A 25,000-nucleotide genomic window follows, 5' to 3' on the forward strand; every position below is an offset into this window, starting at 1 on the left:
CACCAGATGCTGGAATTTGAAATCGATAAAAATGAAATCTGGAATTAAGAGTCTAACAATGGCCATGAGTCCATTGTTGATTGTTGGAAAAACCCATCTGGTTCACTCATGTCCTTTAGGGAATGAAACTGCCATCCCTACCTACATGTGACTCTAGACCCACAGAAATCTGGTTGACTTTTAAAACTCCTCTTTGGGCAATTAGGGATGGGCAATAAATGCTGGCCTGGCCAGTGACGCCCTCTTGTCACAAATGAATAAAAAGAACTTACTTCGGCAGCACCTTCCAAATTCACATCTTTTACCACATATCAGGACAAGCACAGCAGATATGTACAAAAACAACCATCTGCAAGTTCACTTCCATTCAGCACACCATCCTTAATTGGAACTATTTCACAGTTCCTTCAATGTAATTTTATCAAATTTCTGGAACTCACTCCCTGACAGCACTGTAGATATACCTACCGCATATGGGCTGCAGTTGTTCAAGAAGGCAATTGACCATCACATTCTTGAAGGAAATTAGGAATGAGTAATAAACGATGACCCAGCCACCAATACCCAAATCCCATTAAAAATGCATATCTTTCATCATACCGCTACATCCAGGAAAGTTTGTAGATGTGTTGTCACATCTCTGTATAGCTAACATAGTCCACAGCAAATACAGTGTGGTCCAGCAGCACAGTCACTATCCAAACATGATATATTGGTTTATCAAAAACACGCTCAATAGATGGCAGTAAGAACTGCAAAAACTGAAAAGTGTTAGAACAATAAATGCTATGTACTGTGAAACATTTTATCTTATTTTATGTCAGAATTGGTTAATATAAGCCACCAAATATCAAAACATTCCAAACTGATTTTTGTACCAATATGATGATGCCCATATTATACAATAATTGCACTAGTTGTTTTTGTTCCTCTTTTCATTTCCACAGGATGTAATTTCCTATTATTCCAAACAATCTTTGGATGACTGTTTGAGAAGTCAGATGGCATTAGACTGGATTTTGAAGGAGAAGAAGATATCAGGAATTATAACTCAGGAGCTCCAATTGTCTCTTAAGGATCTAGAGAAAGCCAGGGAAACTGGTCGTGAATTGCGGTTCTACAAAGAAAAGAAAGAAATTCTGACACTTGCTCTCAGTCAAGTTAGGTCAGCATGTGGCTGTGTTCAAATGTATGAATAGAACAGGGGTCTTACAATCTGGTTCAGATTGTGCACAAATTCAGGAGTAGAAACATAGCTTTGAGCAAGATAGCGTGCTTTTTCTGTATAAATACTCCTTCTGATATCACAAAGATCAGCAACCTACAATTGAACTGGCCTGGGAGATCATTACATTCAGCAAGCCTTGCAAATGCACAGTGAAGTGTGAGTGGCAGAAATAGTTAAATGACAATATCAACTGAACCCAGGAATAACCTGCACAAAAAAACACCTAAGGCATAGGATCCAATACACAGAATTCAAATCATACTATTTGCTTCTGTCATAATGTTTGCATTACCATTATTCCAATTATAACATGTTACTGATGGCATGACTGTTTCATGCACAAACCTAGTTCCATTGTCCTTATTGTACTTTGAGCAATTTTGTGAGATAAACAAAGATTCATATTTCATATAGAATGAGCTCAAAGTTATAGCATAGGAACAGGACATTTGGTCTGCTTAATCTGTATTTAAGCTCTGTCTATAGTTTCAGAGTCAATAGTTTTAATGCCACATGATCATTCTGTACACCTATTTCCATTCCTTTTTTTCCCCTTTAACCATGCCAGAGTACCCTTGGAACTTCCATTCTGTTGCTTTATTTCCACTGAAGCTCAACAGAAGCATTACGGCTGAAAGGAAGGGGTTGCCACAGAATTCTACACCACCAGTTGACACCTAGTTCTCTACTTCTAACCTGCCCCTGGGCCATTTGTGTGAAGAGTCTCAAGGAGATATGGTTAAATGCCATGTGGCAAGTAATTGATCGGGTTTGCTAAAGGTGACTTAAGACTAATTAAACAGGCCATCTGGGATTTTCCAGCCAGACTCCCACAAATCCCACAAGTGGAATTTAAATGGTTGAGGGAGGCCTCCTGGCAATGATGTTACAAGTTGTAACATGGCTCTCATTGTAAGAGCACCATCCATGAATGGTTGGGTGGCAGTGGAAAGACATTAGTGATGTGTGCAGTAGGTAGCATGATCACAGGGCAGCTACCATCTCGTTTGATATTGTGTCTCGAATGTAGTTGAAATGGCAGATTGATACAGGATGAAAACGTTGCTGCTCACATAACGGGAATTCACCTTAACATTGTTACAGAGATAGTAGGAACTGCCAATGCTGGAGAATCTGAGATAACAAGGTGTAGAGCTGGATGAACACAGCAGGTCAAGCAGCATCAGAGGAGCAGGAAAGCTGATGTTTCCTGCTCCTCTGATGCTGCTTGGCCTGCTTTGTTCATCCAGCTGTACACCTTATCTCACATTCACCTTAACACGATTGCTTGGGCAGAACCATACACAACTGTACTCTTTACAGTTGCATTTTATCACTCAGCAAAGATCAACAAGAACCAGCAAGATCATTCATAACCAGCTTGCCAGGTCACAGCTATGACTACAATGATTCCCATCATCATCTTTCAAAGTGCTGATCACAGCAGTGGCAGAGGCTCATAACTTGTATTTTCCAGCAGCCCATATTTTAAATCATTATAATATTTTAAATGTAATCTTCTAGAAATGGCAGGCTTCTGGCAGACGTTTGGTTTGGAGGATTAAAAATAGGACTTGGAATTTTAGCAAAGCAGCCAAGCTGCTAAATATTTGGGTGGCCAAGTGAGTGACATGTAAAATGTGTCATTAACACAGATTTCAAGATGGCAATTTCAGACAATATCACATTTACTGAGCAACTTTTATGTGAAATTCCTGTTCAAGCTCTCGGTTTGGAATTAAATTGGTTTTGATAACCTTCAGTTGAATAATGGCCAAGCTTTAAATGTAGTACATCTTATGGGTTCAGTGAAGCTAAGTTGAATGACTAGAAACCTTAAATGTTTGATTTCAATTGCTTATGGGAAAAGCTCTGAACTTCAACTCTATTTTTACTTCCAGCACTAAAATGACAAAAAATGCACCTAGCAAAGACATCAAAGGCAACCTACAAGGAAGAGACACACTTCACAACAATAATTTGAACCAAAAACATAAATCGCTGGTGAAACTTAGCAGGTCTGGTGGCATCTGTGGGAAGAAAGCAGAGTTAACATTTCAAATTCAGCAATTCTTCATCAGAAGATGAGGTGGGGGAGGGGTGGTGAAGGGGACAGGTGAGTGGATAGGTGTAAATGGAGCACAGAAAGACAGAGAGAATTGAAGGATGTACAAAAGCAAGGAAGTCATAGTACCCTTACAGTGTGGAAACAGGCCATTCGGCCTAACAAGTCCACATCGCCCCTCCAAGGACCATCCCACCCAGACCCATTCCCCTATCTCTGCATTTCCCATGTCTAAACGATCTCACGTAAACATCCCTGGGCACTACGGACAATTTAATATAGCCAATCCACCTACCCTGCACATCTTTGGACCGAGGGAGGAAACCGGAGCACCCGGAGGAAACCCATGCAGGCATGGGGAGGATGCGCAAACTCCATACAGACAGTCGCCCGAGGCTGGAATCGAACCTGGGTCCCTGGCGCTGTGAGGCAGCAACCACCATGCCACCCCTTTTTTTAACATAAAATTCCACCAGGATTCAAACCCAGCTCACCTGAACATTACCTGGATCTTTGGATTAACAGTGCAGCAATAATACCACTAGACGATCACCTCCCCAAAGAACAAGCAGTGCTTCAGGACAGAATTCAACACACCCCAGAAAGGACTTGAACCCACAATCCCTGCCTTAAGAGGGCAGTGCCTTATCCTCTAGGCCACTGGGGCCAGGTGCTTAATAATAGCATCTCAGGACAGAAGGAAATTTGAATAAGTGATAAGAACTAAGACTAGGAGAGAATGGGTAAGCAGTACTGAAAGCAACCCAAATAATGTGATAATAGGTCTAAGGGTAAGTGAGAACGGGAGATTGTGCTAAAAGCAACCCATGTCATAACAGGACCGGGTGTGCAGTGGGTAAAAAAAATAGAAGGGTGAAATCAGGCTCTCAAATCATTGAATTCGTGAGTCCTGAGGCTGCAGAGTCTCCAAGCAGAAAATGCAATGTTGTTATTCAAGCTTGCACTGAGCTTTGCTGGAGCATTGCAGTGGGTCTGAGACAGAAATGTTGATTTGGGAACACAGCGGTATGTTGAAGTGGCAGGCAACTGGAAGCTCAAGGTCATTTTTGTGGAGTGAATGTTGGCGTTCTGCAAGACAGTCACCCAGTCTGTGTTTTGTTTCCCCAATGTAGAGGAAACCATATTGTGAGCAGCGAATACACAGTGAAGACTAGATTGAATGAAGTGCAGGTAAATCACTGCTTCACCTGTGAATTGTGTCAGGGGCCTTGGATAGTGAGGAGGGAGGAGGTAAACGGGTAGTTGTTACACCTTCTCCGCCTGCAGAAGAAGATGCTGTGGAACAAAGATCAATCACATCAGTATTAATTATGCACAAACATGCTTCTGACTACAGAATAAAGTACTAAATGACTGAAATATCATATGGGGGCAGCCTACCATTTCAGAGCTAAGCTGTTTTGGATAGACAGCTTCATGTTGCTGCTACAAAAACACTGAGTGAGAGAAAGAGAAGCTATCCTCAACCTGTCATGTTAAATGGGTGAATTCGGATCTGCGTTTACCATAGTTTGGGTAAATATTTAATTTTTGATATGAGAAACATTGCTTAATGATAGAAATGGAAAGAACAATGTATAGATCCTCAGATGTTGTAAGAACTGTTCTATTCACAGTAACATTAAATGTACAAGAAAAACTGGTCTCTGTAAACATTATCGAACTCTTCAACTCGCCATTATGAGCCTGAACAAGTTATCAGGCAGCTGTGATTCAGTTTGTGGCACTCTCTGTCTTCAAGTTGTTATATTTCAATTAACATTAAACACCTATGCTTACATTCCACTGTAGGACTGAAGGGATGCTTCACCGTTGGTGACAATGTCTTTTGAATGGGATATTATATCTCTTGATTAGGAGTAAAAAAATTCCATGGCTCTATTTCAATGTAGTATTGGGGAGTTTTCCCAATATCCAGGCCAATATTTATTTCTCAAGCCACATCAATAAAAAGTCAATGATCTGATCACTATCACATTGCTAAAGGTGAATGTGGACTGTTTGAAAATTGTCTGCAACATTTCCTGCATCACGACAGTGAGTGCAATTTTTATGTCTAGTTCCCTGGGCACATTTCCCCAGGCTATTATGGTTTCAGACAGGATATAGCAAATTGTCAGGCTCCTGGGTGAAGTGAGATAAATTGGATTCCCTCTTTCTTCAAACCCCCACCCCCACCACCCTCCCTCCCTCGCTTTGGCACAAGTTTAATTTTAAAACGATCCATTTCTTGTGAATGCTTTTCTTCAAGACCAAATTAATTTTTTAACAAAAACAGAAATTGCTGGAAAAGCATAGCAGGTCTGGCAGCAGCTGTGGAGAGAAATTAGAGATAACATTTTGGGTCGAGTGACCCTTAGATCATTAACACAATTTTTTTTTAATTTCATTTTTATTAAACGAAAGAATAAGTTTAACTACTAGATGTAAGAAGAATTAATTACAAAACACACTACACACAAATTATAAACAAGAGGTGAGTTCAAAAAATATACAAAGTTAAAAGATAAATGTCCCAGGATTGTTTATGAAGAATAAACAGTGGAATGTTGTGGCTGTTATGTTGTACAGGTTTGTAAGTGAACATTTGATTTTGAGAAACTTGCCTTTGTAGGTCAGCTGAAAAGCTCTTGTCCTGTGTCCTTTCAATTGCCTTCTGGTTTGAACAAAGGAAGTGAAAGGGAGAATTCCATTCTTTTTACTTGCTGCACAGAGATAACAAGGATCCTCATAATATATACCTTCATTCACAGCACACACAGTCTAGACTTTTAACAGCTGTTCTTGTGCATTCTTGAAAGGGAAAAGCATATACATGTCTGCAATTTGGACCATAATCTAAGAACAGTGCTTTCTGCTTAGAATTGTGAGGAGGTACATCTTCACTCTCCTCACCTTTGTCCGAAATGATTGGACACTTATCCTGAGATTCTGCCCTATATGGGGAGAGTGGAGTCATGACCTTATCAAATGCAGAGCAAACTTGAGGGGCTGAATATCCATCCCGACCTTAATTCAAAGATTTATATGTTTAACCAGAATGCTTCATTTTTAATATATACACTCAATATTTATTAGGACAGAAATGTTGTACCTTCAACTTTTGAACTTAAAGTTCCAGTTACTCATGCCTTGCTCAATGAAAATAAAGGAATGTTATGAATTTCTGTATCATAAGGGACAAATCGCATTACATTATTTGTTTGCACACATCATAATGTAATCAAAGACATTTTCTGGTTCTCATCTTTTTTTGACACAATTTATCAGATCTCGATAATTTACTAGGCTAAAATATCTGCAGCTAAAATGCAATCCTATTTTCTAAGGCAGGAGCTAAGATCCCTTCTAATTTACTTATACACAAACATGACAGTAAAGTTAAATACTTTATTATTTCAGTTTACACATAATTTTGCTTAAATATCACACTTTATTCATTCATTTTAAACAAATATCACCAATTATTGGTGAAGAGCCATGGAACCTTTGCCTGTACACCACTGAGAAGTGGCTTCAGAAGACTTTGACGGGCCACATGAGTTACTTCATCCCAAGCATTGCTATTTTCACAGACATTCAAAGTGGGATTTGCTGGATCCAAAACAAAAGGTCTGGAATTGAAAACAAACAATATTACCATTTACAGTCATTTAATAATTTCAAATGTTAAATTATAGGCACTAAAATCCATAGTGTAGCAAACTTGACACATAGGAACTCAGTCCCTTAAGCTTGCTCCAACATTCTAGATCACTATGTACTTCAACACTTCCCCTTATATCCCCACATTCCCTGATGTTATTAGTATCTAAAAATGTATCAGTCTCTGGAACATACTCAGTGACTGAGCTTCCAGATTCTTCTGGAGTAGATATTTCCAAAGACGCATGGCCCTTGCACGCCGAGCTGGTGTGTTTGATTGCAGACGTTTCGTCACCCTGCTAGAGTGCGCCTCCAGTGAAGCGTTCGTATTCTGTCCCACTTGTTATTTACATGCCTCGGTTTGCTGGGGTGGTTGGTATTACTTCCGGCTTTGTTTTTCAGTGATTTGTAGATCGGATCCAGTTCAATGTGTTTGTTAATGGAGTTTCGGTTGGAATGCCAAGGCTCCAGGTATTCCCTGGCATGTCTCTGTTTGGTGTGTGCTATTGTGGATTTGTTGTCCCAGTCAAATTCGTGTCCTTCTTTGCCCGTGTGTACTGAGACCAGTGAGAATTAGTCATGTTTCTTGGTGGCTAGTTGGTATTTGTGTATCCTTATTGTCAGTTTTCTTCCAGTTTAGCCAAGTAACGTTTCTCACAGTCCTTGCATGGTATTTTGTATATTAGATTAATTTTATTCGTTCTGGATATGGGGTCTTTTATGTTCGTCAGCAGCTGTCGCAGGGTGGTTGTTGGTTTGTGGATTACCCTGATACCTAGCAGTCTGTGTGGTCTTGTGGTCATCTCTGATATGTCCTTGATGTACAGTAGGGTGACTAGTGTGTCTGGCCATGTTGTGTCCTCTTGTTGTGATCTGTCTCAGAGGTAACAGCGGATTGTGCTTTTTGGGTATCCATTCCTTTTAAAAACTCCGGTCTTCAAAACCTCAAACAACATCCAATGCAAAACTTGACTTTTGTAAGATGAATAAAAATCTGGCTCGGTCATAGTCGACAGAGGGTAGCAGTGGAAGGGTGCATTTCTGAATGGAGGGCTTGACTAGTGGCATTCCTCGGGGATCAGTGTTTGGACCTTTGCTATTTCTAATATATATAAATGATTTGGAGGAAAATGTAACTGGTCTGATTAGTAAGTTTGCCGATAACACAAAGGTTGGTGGAATTGCAGATAGCGATGAGGACCATCAAAGGATACAGCTGGATATAGATTGGTTGGTGACTTGGGCAGAGAAATGGCAGATGGAGTTTAATCTGGCAAAATGTGAGGTAATGTATTTTGGAAGGTCTCATCCAGATGGAAAATATACAGTAAATGGCAGAACCCTTAAGAGTACTGATAGGCAGAGGGATCTGGGTGTACATGTACACAGGCAACGCAGGTGGAAAAGGTAGTCAACAAGCCATACAGCATGCTTGCCTTCATTGGCCGGGGCATTGAGTTTAAAAATTGGCAGGTAATGTTGCAGCTTTGTAGAACCTCAGTTAGGCTGCGTTTGGAACATTGGGTTCAATTCTGGTCGCCACTCTACCAGAAGAATGGGTACAGAAGAGGGTACAGAAAAAATTTACCAGGATGTTGCCTGGTATGGAGGGCATTAGCTATGAGGAGGGGTTCTCACTGGAATGACAGAGGTTGAGGGGTGACCTGATAGAGGTCTACAAGATTACGAAGGGCATGAACAGAGTGGACAGTCAGAAGCTTTTTCCCAGGGTGGAAGAGTCAGTTATTAGGGGCCATGGGTTTAAGGTGCGAGGGGGTAGGTTTAAAGGTGATGTACAAGGCAGGTTTTTTACACAGAGAGTGGTGGGTGCCCGGAACTCGCTGCTGGGGGAGGTAGTGGAAGCAGATACGATAGTGACTTTTAAAGGGCGTCTTGACAAATACATGAATAGGATGGGAATAGAGGGATATGGTCCCCAGATGGGTAGGGGATTTTAGTTGTGATGGACAGCATGTCGGTGCAGGCTTGGAAGGCCGAAGGGCCTGTTCCTGTGCTGTAATTTTCTTTGTTCTTTATTCTTTGCTCATGTTATGACCACTCTTCCCTAAAAGTTATTTAAGAAAACAGCATTGGTGAGCCCTTAAACCTCTTGCATAGCACTAGATTTAAAGTAGCCTGTTCTCTAGTTAGTTCTTCAACAAACTGCTCCAGAAATGAGCTTGACCATATTGTAGGAATTCATCCTTCACAATATTGTTGCTCATCACATTTACACACTTAATATATTACTTGAAGCAAAGCACAATTACCGCATTACAAATATATAAATTAGGAGCAGTGTTGAAATGGTGCTTTTGTGGCTCAGTGGTAATGTCCCTACCTCTGGACCAGGAAGCCCAGCTTCAAGTCCCTCCTGCTCCAGAGGTGTGTAAAAACATCTCTGATCAGCTTGATTAGAAAAACAAAAAAATTAGGAGCAGTGTTGACCATTCAGCCCCTTGAGCCTGCTGTGCTTTCAATAAGACTATAAAGGCTGACTTGTTTATTTTTCCCTTTATACCCTCGATGGCCATGATTCCCTGCCAGACAAGAGTCTATCCACCTCTGTCTTAAAAACATTCAATGAGCCCGCCTCTATCGCCTTCCAACCCAGAGAGTTCCAAATTCGCACAACCCGCTGAGAGGAAAACATTCTCCTTATCATTTTAAAACAGTGGCCTTGAGTTCTGGGCTGACCCATAAAAGGAAATCTCCACATTGTCATGACCATTAAGGATCTTATAGACTTCAATTAAGTCACGCTTTACTCTTCTAAACTCCAGGAGCAGAAGTAGGCCACTCAGTTCATCAGGTCTGCTCTGCCATTCAATGATATCATGGCTGATCTGATAATCTTCAACTCCACTTTTCTGCCTTTACCCAAAATATTTGATTCCATTACTGATTAATAATCCATCGATCTCAGCCTTGAATCTACATAATGACTCAATTTCAACAACCTTCTGCGGTGAAGAACGCCACAGATTCACTGCCCTCATCACTGTCTTAAATGTGTGACCTTACATTCTGTGATTATGCGCTCTGGTCCTAGACTCTCCCACAAGGAGAAAAAGCCTTTTTGTATCAATCCTTTCAAGTCCCCTTGTATGTTTCAACAAGATCACCTCTTATTCTTCTATATTCCAGTGGACAGGCCCAATGTATTGAATCTCTCCTCCATACCCAGTATCTGCTAAGAGAACCTTCTCTGGACTGCCTCCAATATATTTCCTTAGATAAGGAGCCCAAAACCATTTGCAGTATTCCAGCTGTGGTCTGCATTGTGACTTGTATAATTTTGACAAAACTTCCTTACTTTTTACTCAATAATGTTCAAAATAAAGGCCAACATTCCATTTGTCTTCCCTGTTACCCGCTGAACTTGGATTCTAAACTTGTGATTCATGGATGAGAACTCACAACTCCCTCTGCTTTGTAGCTTTCTGCAGTCTTTCTCCATTTAAATAATATGCAGCTCTTCTAATCTTCCTGCCAAATTGCATAACCTCATACTTCCTCAAATTATTTCTGGTCTTAGTGGCTCATTGTCATATCAGACAATGTTTATAGCTTTAAGGCCTCGTGGACAGACTTGTTAAACAGTCATCTAAAACAGTAACCAGAACTATATAACAAGAATCTAAATTCAAACCAGTGTAATTCATACTTTGAGATAGCAAGAGCTCCAGATGCTGGAGTCAGAGTCAATGCAGTGTGGAGCTTGAGGAACACAGCAGGAGAGTCAACGTTTCGGGCCTAGACCCTTCATCAGGCCTGATGAAAGGCCTAGGCCCGAAACATTGACTCTCCTACTCCTCTGTTGCTGCCTAACCTGCTGTGTTCCTCCAGCTCTGCACTGTATCGACACTAATTCATACTTTGATTTTGTTAACATATTCTTATTTATTTACCTGCTTTGTTTCTGAAGTGCTTTCTTCACAACATGAAAGTTTTTATCATAGTGATCATACCAGATGATGAAAATACCGGTGCAATTTACCAGGAACTTGAGCACTGCTCTGAGGCCCTGGATAAAGCTGAAAAATATGGGTTTTCCTGCCAACTGCCAGACATGGATGGTGATAAGTTCCATGGTGTAGGAGGAAGGAAGCCTTCGGAATCTATAAAAGATTATATTGGTGAAGTAGCCATTACTGAATCAACGTCAGGATGAGAAAGTCTTTACTTTATAGTCAAAAACTACATCAGCATTTTAAAACCAAAAGAACTGCGAATGCGGTAAATCGGGAACAAAAACAAAGTTGCTGGAAAAGCTCAGCAGGTCTGGCAGCATCTGTGAAGGAAAAAGCAGAATTAACGTTTTGGGTCCGGTGACCCTTCCTCAGCATTTTAAGATCAGTAATACGAATTTCAGATTGATTACCTGGAATATAATCTGGAGAAACATCCTATAACGAGAAATATGTGCTAAGCTAGCTTCAAACAAAGTCACCGACAATATCCTTTGTAGTTACAATCAATGTTTGCTTTCCCATACAGTCTTCTTAATCTTCTCCACAAAGTACAACATGGCTGACAACTCCATTCTACTTCAGAATTTCTCATTTATGATCTACATTGGTGGAGGGAGAGGGAGCCGAATTCAACTGGTTCCACTCCTACCTGTTCCAAAATAAACCTTGCATGTCTCTAGCAATGGCTTTTTCTCTCAACCTTGCACAGCAATTTCCAAAATATTCCAAGCTTCCATTCTTAGGATGTGCCTTTTCCACATTTATATGCCACCACTGTTAACTTTAACCACAGATACAGGGCTAGATTTGAAATGTAACCTGATGACATCAAGCACTACTTCTGGATCGCTGCCTCTAGTCCCACAATAGTTAGTGTTATTTGACATCATGTGTTGAACAATCAGGATTTTCTTCACCTCAATATTTGGAAAACAGAAGTTATCTTATTCAGCAGCTAAACCTACATATTCTGTCTAAGAATATAAGCAATAAGTCTTAAAATTCGCAAATCTTTACAGTGATAAGGGCACACACAGTGATTTACCTGCACTCCACTCAATCCACTCAATCTAGTTTACTGGATTTATGGCTCACAATAAGGTCTCCTCTACACTGGGGAGAAGAAACACAGACTGGATGATCGCTTTGTAGAACACCTGAGTTCTGTCTGCAAAAATGATCTTGAGGTTCCAATTGCCTGTCTTATCAACACACAACCCTGTTCCCTGGGCAACATCTCTGTCTCAGGCTTGCTGCAGTGCACCAGCAAAGCTAGGCGCAAGTTGGAAGAACAGCACCTCATTTTCCACTTGGAGAATCTGCAGCTTTCTGGACTTAATATCAAGTTCAATAATTTTAGGGCCTGAGCACCTTCTCCCATGTCCTTACCCCAACCCCTACACACCAGGCCTTGTCATCACATGGGCTGCCACCACAACCATCCCATTGTCAGCTACTGATGGTCCCCCTTAGCGGCTATTCATTCTCCCAGGCTGACCTTTAACCAATTCCTTTGTCTGTTCCACTGTTGTTCTCTTTCTCTGGGCTCCATCTCCACTTATCATTTACTCCTTCCCAGCGCACACCCCACCCTATCTTCAGCATATATACCAACCTTTTCCTAGCTACAATCAGTCCAGAAGAAGGGTCACTGGACGTGAAACATTAACTCTGCTTTCTCTCCACAGATGCTGCTAGACCAGCTGAGTTTTCCCAGCAATTTCTGATTTTGTTTCTGATTTCCAGCATCCACAGTTCTTTGATTTTTCCTTCAAAAGTGTTTCAAAGGTTATGAAGCTGTTAGGATATTTGAGATTGTAAAAGGTACTGTATGTTATACAGATGTACATATTAACATTGCCTATTCCTATTATCATTTGTTTCCATACTGTAATATTGTCGAACTCTGTATATCTGTACTCCTCTAATTCTGACCTCTTGATATCCAGTTTTAATGGCTGTACCATTGACAGCCATGCATTCAATAGTCAAGGCCCCAAACACTGGAATTCCATCTCTAACCTTTCCATCTCTCTTCCCTTTTTTTTGTCCATCAAGCCACTCCTTAGAATTGACTTTGTTAACCAAACTTTTAGTCATCTGCTCCAATATATGCTTGTAGCTCAGTATCAAATGTTGGTTGAAAATGTTCCCTTGAAGAGCATTAGGATGCTGTTCTATGTAAATGATGCTATAGAAATGCAGATTGTTACTGTTGTGATTAATGTTGATATTTAAGAGCATGATAGCCTCAGAACAGACAAATGTAGCCATAAGCACTTCCCTTAAGCATAGTGGAAAATGTAAGCAATACTATATTCTGTCTAAGAATGTACGCCATAAGTCTTAACATTCACAAACCTTTACAGTGATAAGGGCACAGACAGGAGGGGGATGCCAGACCAAAAGTGATAACAATGCTTCAAAGGGCTAATGAGAACATGAAAGGGATACCAATAGCTCTGCTATGCATAGCTCTGGTTTTTGGGAAGGATATGTGATATAAGTGCTAAGGTGATAAGTAAACTGTAAAAACATTGTACATTGTCATGCTGACTCTGCATCAGAGAGAAATCTTGGTAGAGTTTGTCAATAGCATGTGCCATCTCCCAGCTTGTGCTTCTAAAGTAAAGCTTGCATTAGCTGACCAAAGTATTGAAGTGACAGATTCAATCATCGCAACAGTTGTATACAAATGTAAGTTCTTTAAAATAATGGTCAAATAAAAAACTGCAGGTTAATTCCTTACTAGTACGCCATAGAGAGAGTTTGATTTAGCACATTCAGCATTCACATGATATGCAATTACTATTATATCTTTTTAAATGGGACAGTCTTCCAAATTAAATAAATTTTCTACAAATAAATAATCACATTGCATCAATGTTTTAAATGATCTAGTATAAATACATGCAAACCTATTGGCTTCAGTACGCTTAGCGAATGAGGTTCTAAACCAATGTTTAACCAGACGAATCAGATCCTTTACACCAACAGTAGATGCCTTCACAAAATCCACCTGATACTGCAACAAGGAGATTGAATAAAGCTGGATTTTTACATCATCCCCACAATTGAACAATTGTCGATATAAGTTCCTTTTAACATCTGTAAAACAAAAAATGAATAAATCCCATTTAAAGAATAATAAGAATCAAACCACAAAAGTAACAATTGCAGTTATATAGTGCTCTCCGACAATTGGAATCATTGCAAAGAGCTGTGCAATGATTCACATTTTTATGCAGCATTTGTTATGAACAAGACAAACTGAGCCACAATTTTGTACACATCCTACAGACAGCTGGGAAATAAACAGTTAATCTATGGTCGGACTGCTGCTTGTGAAAAATGTGCTGGACAGAACACTATGAGAAACCCCAGCATTTTTAACCATAATGATTGCACTCTTCCAAATACAGCTTTTAAAAATTTGATCATGGAATGTGGATGAGACTGGCTGGATCAGTCTTATTATCATCTTACTGCCCTTGAGAGGATGGTAGTGAGCTGCCTTCTTGGACCACTGTAGTCCACGCACTGTAGGTAGAACCACAATGCTGTTAGGGAGGGAATTCCAGGATTTTGACTCAGCAACACTGAAGAAATAGCTATACATTTCCAAATCACTGTGGAAGATGCCAGTAGCACACCAGAACGTCAATAAAGTCAGGGGGCAGAGGTGAATGTAGTGGAGAAGATGCAGGGGAAGCTGAAGATAAATAAATTACCCAGACCAGACAGGTTACGCCCCAGAGTTCTGAAAGAGATAGCTAAGGAGATTATGTAGACATTCATGGTGATCTTTCAAGAATCACAGAAGTTAAGGAGGGAGCCAGAGGATAGGAAAATGGTTAACATAATACCCTTGTTTAAGAAAGGAGGGAGGCAGGTGATGGAAATTATAGACTGGTTGGCCTGATCTCTGTTATTGGTCCATTTTAGAGTCTATTATTAAGGATGAGATTTTGGAGTACTTGGAAGTGCAGGTAAAATAGTGCTGAGTCAACATGGCTTCGCTAAGGGGAGGTCATTCCTCACAAACCTGTTAGACTTCTTTCAGAAGATGACAAGCAAGTTAGATAAAGGAGATCTAGTGGGCATGATCCATTTGGATTTCCAGAAGGCCTTTGACAAGGTGCCACACAGGTGGCTAAGTAAGATCACAGCCCATGACATTAGAGGCAAGGTACTGGCATGGATAAAGGTTTGGCTGACTGGCAGAGAGTCGGGATAAAGAGGACTTTTTCAGGATGGCAGCTGGTGACTAGTGAATACCATCAATTTTCAGACCACAACTATTCAAATTACACATTAACAATTTGAACAAAGGAACTAAGGACATTGTTGCTAAGTTTGCAGATGACACAAAGATAGGTGGAGGGATAGGTAGTTCTGAGGAGACGGGGAGGCTGCAGAAGGACTTGGACAGGCTAGGAGAGTGGGCAATGAAGTGACTAATGGAACTAATTGTGGCTAAGTGTGAGGTTATGCATTTTGGTAGGAAGATTAGAAGCATAGACTGTTTTATAAGTGGGGAAAGGCTTCTGAAATCTGAAGCACAAAGGGACTTAGTAGCCCTACTCAGATTCTCTTAAGGTTAACATGAAGGCTCAGTTGGTAGTTAGGAAGGCAAATGCAACATTTTCGTTCATTTTGAGAGGGCAAGAATACAACAGCAGGGATGTTACGCTGAGGCTGTATAAGGCTCTGATTAGACCTTGTTTGCAACATTGTGAGCAGTTTTGTGCCCTGTATATAAAAAAAGGGTGTGCTAGACTTAGAAGGCCTCCAGATGAGGTTTACAAGAATATCCTGGTGGATGAAGGACTTGTCATATGAGGAGCCATTGAGGACTCTTGGTCTGTACTCAATGGATTTTAGAGGGATGAGGGGGAGTCTTATTGCAATTTACAGAATCCTGATAGGCCTGGATAGAGTGGACATGAAGAACATGTAGGAGAGACTAGGATCTGAAGGCACAGCCTCAGAGTGAAGGACAAATTTTTAGAACTGAGATAAGCATGGATTTCTTCAGACAGAGGGTGGTAAATCTATGGAACTCATTGCCACACAAGGCTGTGGAGGCCAAGTCATTGAATTTATTTAAAGCAGAGATAGAAAGGTTCTTGATTAGTAAGAGAATCAAGGTTAATGGGAAGAAGGCATGAGAATGGGTTGAGAAACATATCAGCCATGATTGAAAGTAGATTGTTCATGCTGCTGTTATTGAGATTCTGTGGTAGAGTGACTGAATGTTTATGGACGTAATTTCAAACCAGTGGACTGTTTTCTCCTGAACGGTGTAAAGCTTCTTGAATGGTGTTGGGGCTGTACTCATCCTGGGAAGTGTGGAGTATTCCATCACAATCCTGATTTGTTCCCTGTAGATCATGAACAGGCTTTGGGGAGTCAGTAGGTGAGTTACTTGCTGCAGTATTCCTAGCCTTTGGCCTACTCTTCTGGCCAATCTATTTATATGATGAGTCCAGTTCAATTTCTGGTCAATGTATACCTCCAGGATCTGGCTAGTGGGGATTCATTGATGGTAGTGCCATTGAATGTCAAGGGTCAGTGGTTAGATTATCTCCCATTCAAAATGGTGTTTGTTTGTCATTTTTGTGGTGCAAATGTTATTTGCCACTTGTCAGCCCAAGCCTGGATATTGTCCAGATCTTGTTACATTTGAACACAGACTGCTTCAGTATCTGTGGAGTCACAAATGGTGCTGAACATTGTGCAATGATCGATGAAAATATCCACTTCTGGTCTTATAATGGTTAGATTCTCTTCTGTTGGAGATGATCATTTCTTGGCATTTGTGTGGCATGAATAAAACAGTGGATATATTGCTGGAATTGTAATTCTAGGACCTGCATTAAATATCCAAAGATATGAGTTCAACCCCCACTGTGGCAGCTGGGGAATTTAAATTCATTAAATGAATCTGAAATATTGCACTTGCTTGGTTGAGTGCATCTCCAATAACACTCAAGAAATTTGACACTATCCAAGACAAAGCAGCCTGTTTGATTGGTACCTTGTGCACCACTTTCAATATTCACCCACCCTACCACTAAGTCACATTGTCAGCAGTGTGTACCATTTACAAGATGCATTGCCTCAACTCATCAAGCCTCCTTTGAAAGCATGTTCCAGACCCACACACTCTACCACCCGGATGGACAAGAGCAGCAGATGTAAGAGAACGCCGCTACCTATAAATTCCCTTCCAAAACATACATTATCCTGTCTTGGAACCTTATCACTGAGGTCAAAATTCTGGAACTCTCTTTTAATGGCACTGACGAAGCTCAGTCGTTGAATATGTATAAGGTAGAGATTGACAATTTTCTAAATATCAATGCCGTAAAGGGATGTGGGTCTAGTCGGGGAAAAGACATTGAAGTGAATGATCAGCCATGATCATGTTGAACAGCAGAGCAGACTTGGTGGGCTAAATGGGTTGTTCCTGAAAAATACTGGATGATACAATATTGGTTGTAAAAAATTATCTGGTTTACTAATATTAATTTGCCATCTTTACCTGTTGGTTGATTCTCAATTGCCCTTTGAAATGACTGATTTGTACTCAATTGCTAGAATAGTCCACCTGGACTAAAACCAAATGGTGGCCATAGTATTAGACCTAACAAGAGCACACTCTGACCAGTTAACATGAAAGTCTTCCTCATGATACTGGGGATCTGTGTTAAAACTGGAGGAACTATATCACATACTGGTCAAGCTGACATTGATACTGAAACACAGAAACACTCTTTTCAACCAGTGGCCCAGGCTCCACCATCACCATTACTGGGTATGTCCTGCCCCATCAGCAGGACAGTCCCACCAGAGATGGTGGCATACTGATTTACAGTTGGAAGGGAGCTACCCTGAGAATCCTCATTATTGTTTCCAGACCTCGACATAGGTAGTGGAAAGGGTTAAGGCTTCTGTGGAGAGGATATAGAAAACTTGGTTTTGGACGTTAAAAAGTAGGTCCTCAAGGGTAATACCATCTGGACTACTACTGATGCCACATGCAGTTAAGGGTAGGAATTGGAGGATAGGACAGATGAATGAGTAGCTGAGGAGCTGGTCCGGGGGCAAGGATTCACATTTTTGGACAATTGGGATCTATTCAGGGGTAGAAATGACCTGTATAAGAGGGACAGATTCTACCTGAATTGGAAGGAGACTAATATCCTTGCAAGAAGATTTGTTAGTGTTACTCAGGAGACTTTAAACTGGTAAGGGGTGGGGTGGGAAGCAAAGCAATAGTGAAAAATGAGAAAAGGCTGAGATTGGTACAGTTGGTAAGAGGAGCAAGTCAAATAGTCAAAGCAGATGAGACCTTAGCAAAGAACAAGGTAAGACTGATAAATTAAACTGCATTTACTTCAATGCAAGAGGCCTGAGAGGCAAGGCAGAAGAACTTGGGGAATGGTTGGGAACATGGCACTAGGGTATCATAGCTATTACAGAAACGTGATTCATGGATGGACAGGACTGGCAGCTTAATGTTCCAGGGTATCGATGCTATGGGAAGGTTAGAAACGGAGGCAAGAGAGGAGGAGGGGTGGTATTTTTGGTTAAGGATAACATTACAACTGTACCTAGGGAGAGGATATTCCTGGGAGATCAACCAGTGAAGCTTTATGGGTGGAACTGAGAAATAAGCAAGGGATGATCACCTTGTTGGGATTAAATTATAGGCCCGCCAACAGTCAGAGGGAAATTGAGAAGCAAATATGCAAGGAGATCTCAGATATCTGCAAGAATAATAGAGTTGTAATGGTAGGGGATTATAACTTTCCAAACACAGACTGGAACTGTCATAGTGTTAAGGGCTTGGATGGGGAAGAATTTGTTAAATGTGTACAAGAAAACTTTCTTACTTATTATGTGGATATACCTGCAGGAGAAGGAGCAAAACTTGACCTTCTGTTGGAAAATAAGGCTGGGCAAGTTATGGAGGTGTCTGTGGGAAAACACTTTGGGGCAAATGAGCATAATTCAACCAGTTTCAAAATAGTTATGGAAAAGGATAGAACTAATCAAAAAGTTAAAGTTCTAAATTGGAGGAAGGCCAATTTTGACAGTATTAGACAGGAACTTTCAAAAGTTGATTGGGGAGGCCATTCGTTGGTAAAGGGATGGTTGGAAAGTGGGAGGTCTTTAAAGACGAGATAACGAGAGTTCAGTGACAGTATGTTCCTGTTAGTGCGAAGGACAAGGTTGGTAGATGTAGGGAATGCTGGATGGCTCGAGAAATTGAGGTTCTGGTCAAGAAAAAGAAGAAGGCATATATCAGGTATAGACAGCTGGGATCAAGTGAATCCCGATAGGATTATAAGGGCAGTAAAGGTATCCTCAACAGAGAAATCAGGAAGGCAAAAGGATTGCGTTGGCAAATAGAGTTAAGGAGAATCCAAAAAGATTCTATAAGTGCATTAAAAGCAAAAGAGTAACTAGGGAAAGGAGAGGGTCCCTTAAAGATCAATGAGTCCATCTATGTGTGAAAGCACAGGGAATGGGTGAGATGGTAAATGAATATTTCACATCAGTACTTACAGTGGAGAAGGAAGCTAGGGTAATTGGGGAAATAAAGATGTTTTGAAAAGAGTTAATATTACAGAAGAGGAGGTGCTGGAGGTCTTAAAATGTATAAAGGTTGATAAATCCACGGGACCTGATCAAGTGTTCCCCAGAACTTTGTGGGAAGCTAAGGAAGACATTGCTGAGCCCCTTGCTGAGACTGGAAGCTAGCTAATGTGGTGCCACTATGTAAGAAAGGCTGCAATGAAAAGTCAAGGAACTATAGACCGTGGGCCTTACATCAATGGTGGGCACGTTGTTGGAGGGGTTTCTGAGGGACAAGATTTACATGCATTTGGAAAGGCAAGGACTGATTCGGGATAGTTAACATGGCTTTGTGTGTGAGAAATCATGTCTCAATAACTTGATTGGGTTTATTGAAGAGGTGACAAAGAAGATAGATGAAAACAGAGCGATGAACGTTGTCTAAATGGACTTCAGCAAAGTGTTTGATAAGGTTCCGCATGGTAGACTGGTTAGTAAGGTTAGATCACATGGGATCCAGGGACAGCTAGCTAATTGGATACAAAATTGGTTTGGAGGTAGGAGACAGAGGGTGGTGGTAGTGGGTTGTTTTTCAGATTGGAGACCTGTGACCGGTGGCATGCTGCAGGATGGGTACTACGTCCACTGCTTTTTGTCATGCATATAGATGATTTGGATGTAAATATCAGAGGCATGGTAAGTAAGTTTGCAGATGACACCAAAATAGATGGTGGTGCATGTATGGAATGAGCTGCGAGAGGAAGTAGTGGACATGGGCACAATTACAACATTGAAAAGGCATCCAGATGGGTATATGAATAAGATGGGTTTTGAGGGATATGGACCAAATGCTGGCAAATGGGACAAGGTCAGATTGGGATGTCTGGTTGGCACGGGCAAGTTGGATCGAAGGGTCCGTTTCTGTATTGTATGAGTCTATGACCTGTTGAAGTCTCATGGCAAACATGGGAAAGGAAACCTCTTGTTGATTACCTTCAGCTGAAGAATCAGTGCTCCTGCATGTTAAACACGACTTGGAAAAAGTAATAATGGTAAGAAAGGCAGAGGATGAACTCTGGGTGGGATTTTTCAATGTCCATCAATAGCACTGCCACAGAGAGAGTTGACTGAGCCCTCAAAGGTATAAATTGCCATACTGGTCCTGCAACCAGGAATGAGAACAAAACCATGTGGAAAACACTTAATTGCTTTGGCCCTCCATTTGTCTGTCTGCCATAGATTTAGCCATCCACGACAGAATTGACAAGACTGATCAGTACACAGTCTGTAATGGACATGAAACCCCATCTACAGAGAGGGAACATGCTCCACTGTGTTCTGCAACATTATCACTGTGCTAAATGGGATGGATTCAGACAGGTCTAGGAGCTGAAAACTGTAAAATGCAGTCACTTATTACCTCTGGAATTTATCTCTTTGATTCATGTTTGGACAAAATTATAATGAGGTCTGGAGCTAAATGGTGGTGCTGGTACCTAAGTTGATGCCATGAGGTCTGACCAATTTTATTCTTATTGTTCTTTGTCATAGTCGATGGGTACAACTGAACGGCTCAGCAAGCCATTATGTGGGGCAGTTAAGTGTTAACACATTGCTCTGGGGTTGAAGTCATGAACAGGTAAGAATAGATAATCAATTGCTCTCCCTAAAGAAACCAGTCAAATTTCATGATGATCTAGTAGTTTCAAAATTCATCATTATTGAGAATAACCTTTTGTTTAAACATTCCAGATTGATATCATGAATTTAAATTCCCCAGCTGTTGTGGTTGGATGAGAAATTTGGTCTTTTGATCATATGGCCGCATGTATAGGTTACAAACAGTACTATAAAACTATTTTAGTGTACCTGGGTATTACTGTTTAGAAAATCATAGAATCACTGTACAGTACAGAAAAGGCCCCTTGGCCCATCGAGTCTGCACTGATAAAAACTGCTCCATATCCACAGCAGTCCCACCCTCCAGCACTTGGCCCATTTCAATCCAAGTACTTTTTAAAGGTTATGAGGTTTCCTGCCTCAACAATCCTCCCAGGCAGTGTATTCCAAATTAATTTGCTACAAAGTATGGAATATGTCCCAAAAGATCTGAACATGGAAGGCATAATATAAAATATATCATTTTTCTTAATATTTTTAAAGTAAAACAGATGTAGAACAAAGATATATTCTCTTTTATCACAGCAAAATGCATTACGTGTTGAGATCCGAATAATCTATTGAAAAATAAAGTGCAAACCTTGGGTTGGAGTGGATCCTAATAAATCATAGCAAAGCATAACATCAAAGTGATGAATATGTAGACCCTTGAAACATTTGAATTGAAATCGAAGAGAAAGTGAGGTCTTCTTTTCCATCAATATCCTAAAACAACAAATAGATTGGATCATATATGTGTCCCATTTATTGTAATGTGCTGATAGTGCTGTGACTTAGTATTTCCCACAATTCATTCATGAAATTTACCCAGAATTACTTTTTAATTAACGGGTTAGCAGCTGTTGGAATAGGGAAAGGGTGTACCTCATCAACGACAGGACACAGGAAGAAGCTTGTAAGAGATTGCCTCAGAAGCTAGAAAGTCAGTTAGAAAGTCAGGTTTTCATACTATTCTGTAGAAAACGTTTTGGTACACAAGATGGATAGAGAGAAACTGTTCCTTGAAACTTCGAAACAGGTCATCAAAATGGCCCAATCACAGCGACCCTTGAAGTCAGGCTCCTTTGAATTTCAGGCTATAGACTAGCATGGGCTGTTTCAATATCACTGGTAACTGAATGCAGTGGGTACTGTCTCACCTTTATATGTATCAAATAACCTGATACACTGACCTAGAATGTTAATAGTCTACATTTGGAACATCAATGTATCAGTGCTCAACTGAGGCTTGACAGAGCTAAATATGTCTTATGGATGCTGTTCACAAATCTTAGGCCTAATTTCTAAGAAGTCATTCACAAATCTGGCTTTCAGCTGCAAGTAGCAGCAGAATGGGGACATGTTTGCAGAAAGCATCATGCACAGCACAATACCTTCAAAAATTAAGAATATTAGGGATAAACACATGTATTAGTTAACAGCAGCAAGAGAAAAGCAGGTTAACTGAGGCACTTGATGAACAACCTTACCTGCAACATTGACTTATTTTTTCTTTACAAACGTAACAAATCTGCTTTACATTTTCATTACTGTATTTTTAATTTGTATTCCAAAGTGCCAGGGTTAACAAATGTTCAGGAATAAACATTCCTTTGTCTTACCTGTTGGTCATTACAGATAATTTCAAATTATACTCCAGATCACTTAAGACAGACAATATCTTCTCCTTGCAGTCATCAAGGCTCATAAATGAAGAGCTAAACATCACAATATCAATATCAGACCAATCTCTGGTGTCTGTGCCTTTGAAATAAGAGCCACCCTATGAAGGAACATTACAAAAATTACAATACAGGTTGAGATAACAAGGTGTAGAGCTGGATGAACACAGCAGGCCAAGCAGCATCATAGGAGCAGGAAGGCTGACATTTTGGGCCTAGACCCTTCAGCAGAAATGGGTTGGAAAGTCTTGCATTTTAGAGCCCCTTTCACAAGCTCACAAGGTCTGCTTTACAACCAATTTGGTACATTTAGACACTGTTAACATACAGAAAATATAGCAGCCAATATTCACATAACAAATTCCCAGAAACAGTAATGAAATAAGTGACTAGATTATCTATTCTAGGTCCTGCCTGAGGGATAGATATTGTAATGGACATCAGGGCAGCTCCCTGGTGACTGTTGATTGATGCTTTGGAATGTTTCTGTCCATTTGAGAGGACAGACAGGAATTTTAATATCTCATCTATAAGATACACTCCAATAATGCAATACTCTTTCAATAATGAATGGATACATATCCAGGAAAACAGGTTTAAGATTTTGGAGTGGGACCAGAAGTAACAGCATCCTGACATACGTTTTCCATAATCATTTGAACAATTTCTTCAAAAATATTTGGGATATTTCACTGGTAGCATTAAGTATTTATTTAATAAGAATAATAATTTACAATCTTGACTTATAAAGATTTTAGAAATTTTGGTAGAAGTAATACATCAACATAATACATCAACATTCCAGATGTCATCGTTTTTCAAGGACCGCAACTTCCCCTCCACAGTGGTTGACAATGCCCTCGACCGTGTCTCTCGCATTTCCTGCAACTCATCCCTCTCATCCCCTATCCGCACCGCAATAACAACCAAAACAGAATCCCCCTTGTCCTCACGTATCACCCCACCAACCTCTGAATCCAACGCATCATCCTCCGACACTTCCGCCATCTGCAATCTGACCCCTCTACCAAAGACATTTTTCCCTCCCCACCCTTATCTGCTTTCCGGAGGAACCAATCTCTCCATGACTCCCTTGTCCGCTCCACACTCCCCTCCAGCCCCACCACCCCCAGCACTTTTCCCTGCAACCGGAGCAAGTGCTACACCTGCCCCTACACCTCCCCCCTCACACACATCCCAGGCCCTAAGAAGACCTTCCACATCAAACAGATGTTCACCTGCACATCTGCTAATGTGGTATACTGTATCTGCTGTTCTCGTTGTGGCCTCCTGTACATCGGGGAAACCAAGCAGAAGCTTGGGGACCACTTTGCGGAACACCTACGCTCGGTTCGCAACAAACAACTGCACCTCCCAGTCGCGAACCATTTCAACTCCCCCTCCCACTCCTTGGACGACATGTCCATCCTGGGCCTCCTGCAGTGCCACAATGATGCCACCCGAAAGCTGCAGGAACAGTATCTCATATTTCGCTTGGGAACCCTGCAGCCCAATGGTATCAATGTGGACTTCACAAGCTTCAAAATCTCCCCTCCCCCGACCACATCCCAAAACTCGTCCCCACCTCCCTAACCATTCCTCCCACCTCAAGCCCCAACCCCATCTCCTACCCACTAACCTCATCCCGCCTCCTTGACCTGTCCATCCTCCCTGGACCAACCTATCCCCTCTCCAACTCCCCACCTACATTCACCTTAACTGGCTCCAGCCCCACCTCTTTGACCGGTCTGGCTCCTCTCCACCTATCTTCTCCTTTATCCATCTTCTATCCGCCTCCCCCTCTCTCCCTATTTATTTCAGAATTCCCTTCCCCTCCCCCATTTCTGAAGAAGGGTCTAGGCCCGAAACGTCAGCTTTCCTGCTCCTCTGATGCTGCTTGGCCTGCTGTGTTCATCCAGCTCTACACCTTATTATCGCAGATTCTCCAGCATCGGCAGCTCCTACTATCTCTCTCATCAACATAGCTAATTTTTTTCCTTTGCGTTAGTTGTAGTTGCTACCTGTTTAATATGAACTTACCTTGTCCTTCTGTAGATTCATTAGTTAACGAAAGGCTGACAGGGAATCCCTGTCTTTAGCCTTCTTTCTGGTTCACTTCACTTCCAGGCACAGGTAAAAA

At 41.0% G+C, this 25,000-nt stretch overlaps 1 protein-coding gene and 1 long non-coding RNA gene across 3 annotated transcripts in view; one reads left to right on the forward strand and one right to left on the reverse strand.

Annotated features, from left to right (window-relative positions):
* The first annotated feature begins 950 nt into the window (after positions 1-950).
* LOC125482835 lies at positions 951-5,099 on the forward strand. Its single transcript, XR_007261816.1, has 2 exons — positions 951-1,165; positions 3,130-5,099. It is a non-coding gene; the product is annotated as an uncharacterized LOC125482835 (long non-coding RNA).
* Positions 5,100-5,536: 437 nt separating this feature from the next.
* Positions 5,537-25,000, reverse strand: part of LOC109933511 (2'-5'-oligoadenylate synthase 1A-like) — a 31,323-nt gene continuing 11,859 nt past the window's right edge. For both annotated transcript variants that reach the window (XM_048595354.1, XM_048595355.1), the window contains exons 5-9: positions 22,801-22,961; positions 21,780-21,904; positions 13,852-14,041; positions 10,871-11,080; positions 5,537-6,928 (exon numbers count right to left, since the gene is read on the reverse strand). In XM_048595354.1, the coding sequence (XP_048451311.1) occupies positions 6,772-6,928; positions 10,871-11,080; positions 13,852-14,041; positions 21,780-21,904; positions 22,801-22,961 (843 nt within the window). In that variant the 3' untranslated portion in view covers positions 5,537-6,771. The remainder of the gene's footprint in view (positions 6,929-10,870; positions 11,081-13,851; positions 14,042-21,779; positions 21,905-22,800; positions 22,962-25,000) is intronic.

The sequence above is a fragment of the Rhincodon typus genome, chromosome 3 (genome assembly GCF_021869965.1).
Source record: "Rhincodon typus isolate 14 chromosome 3, sRhiTyp1.1, whole genome shotgun sequence".
NCBI classification, from domain to species: Eukaryota; Metazoa; Chordata; class Chondrichthyes; order Orectolobiformes; family Rhincodontidae; genus Rhincodon; species Rhincodon typus.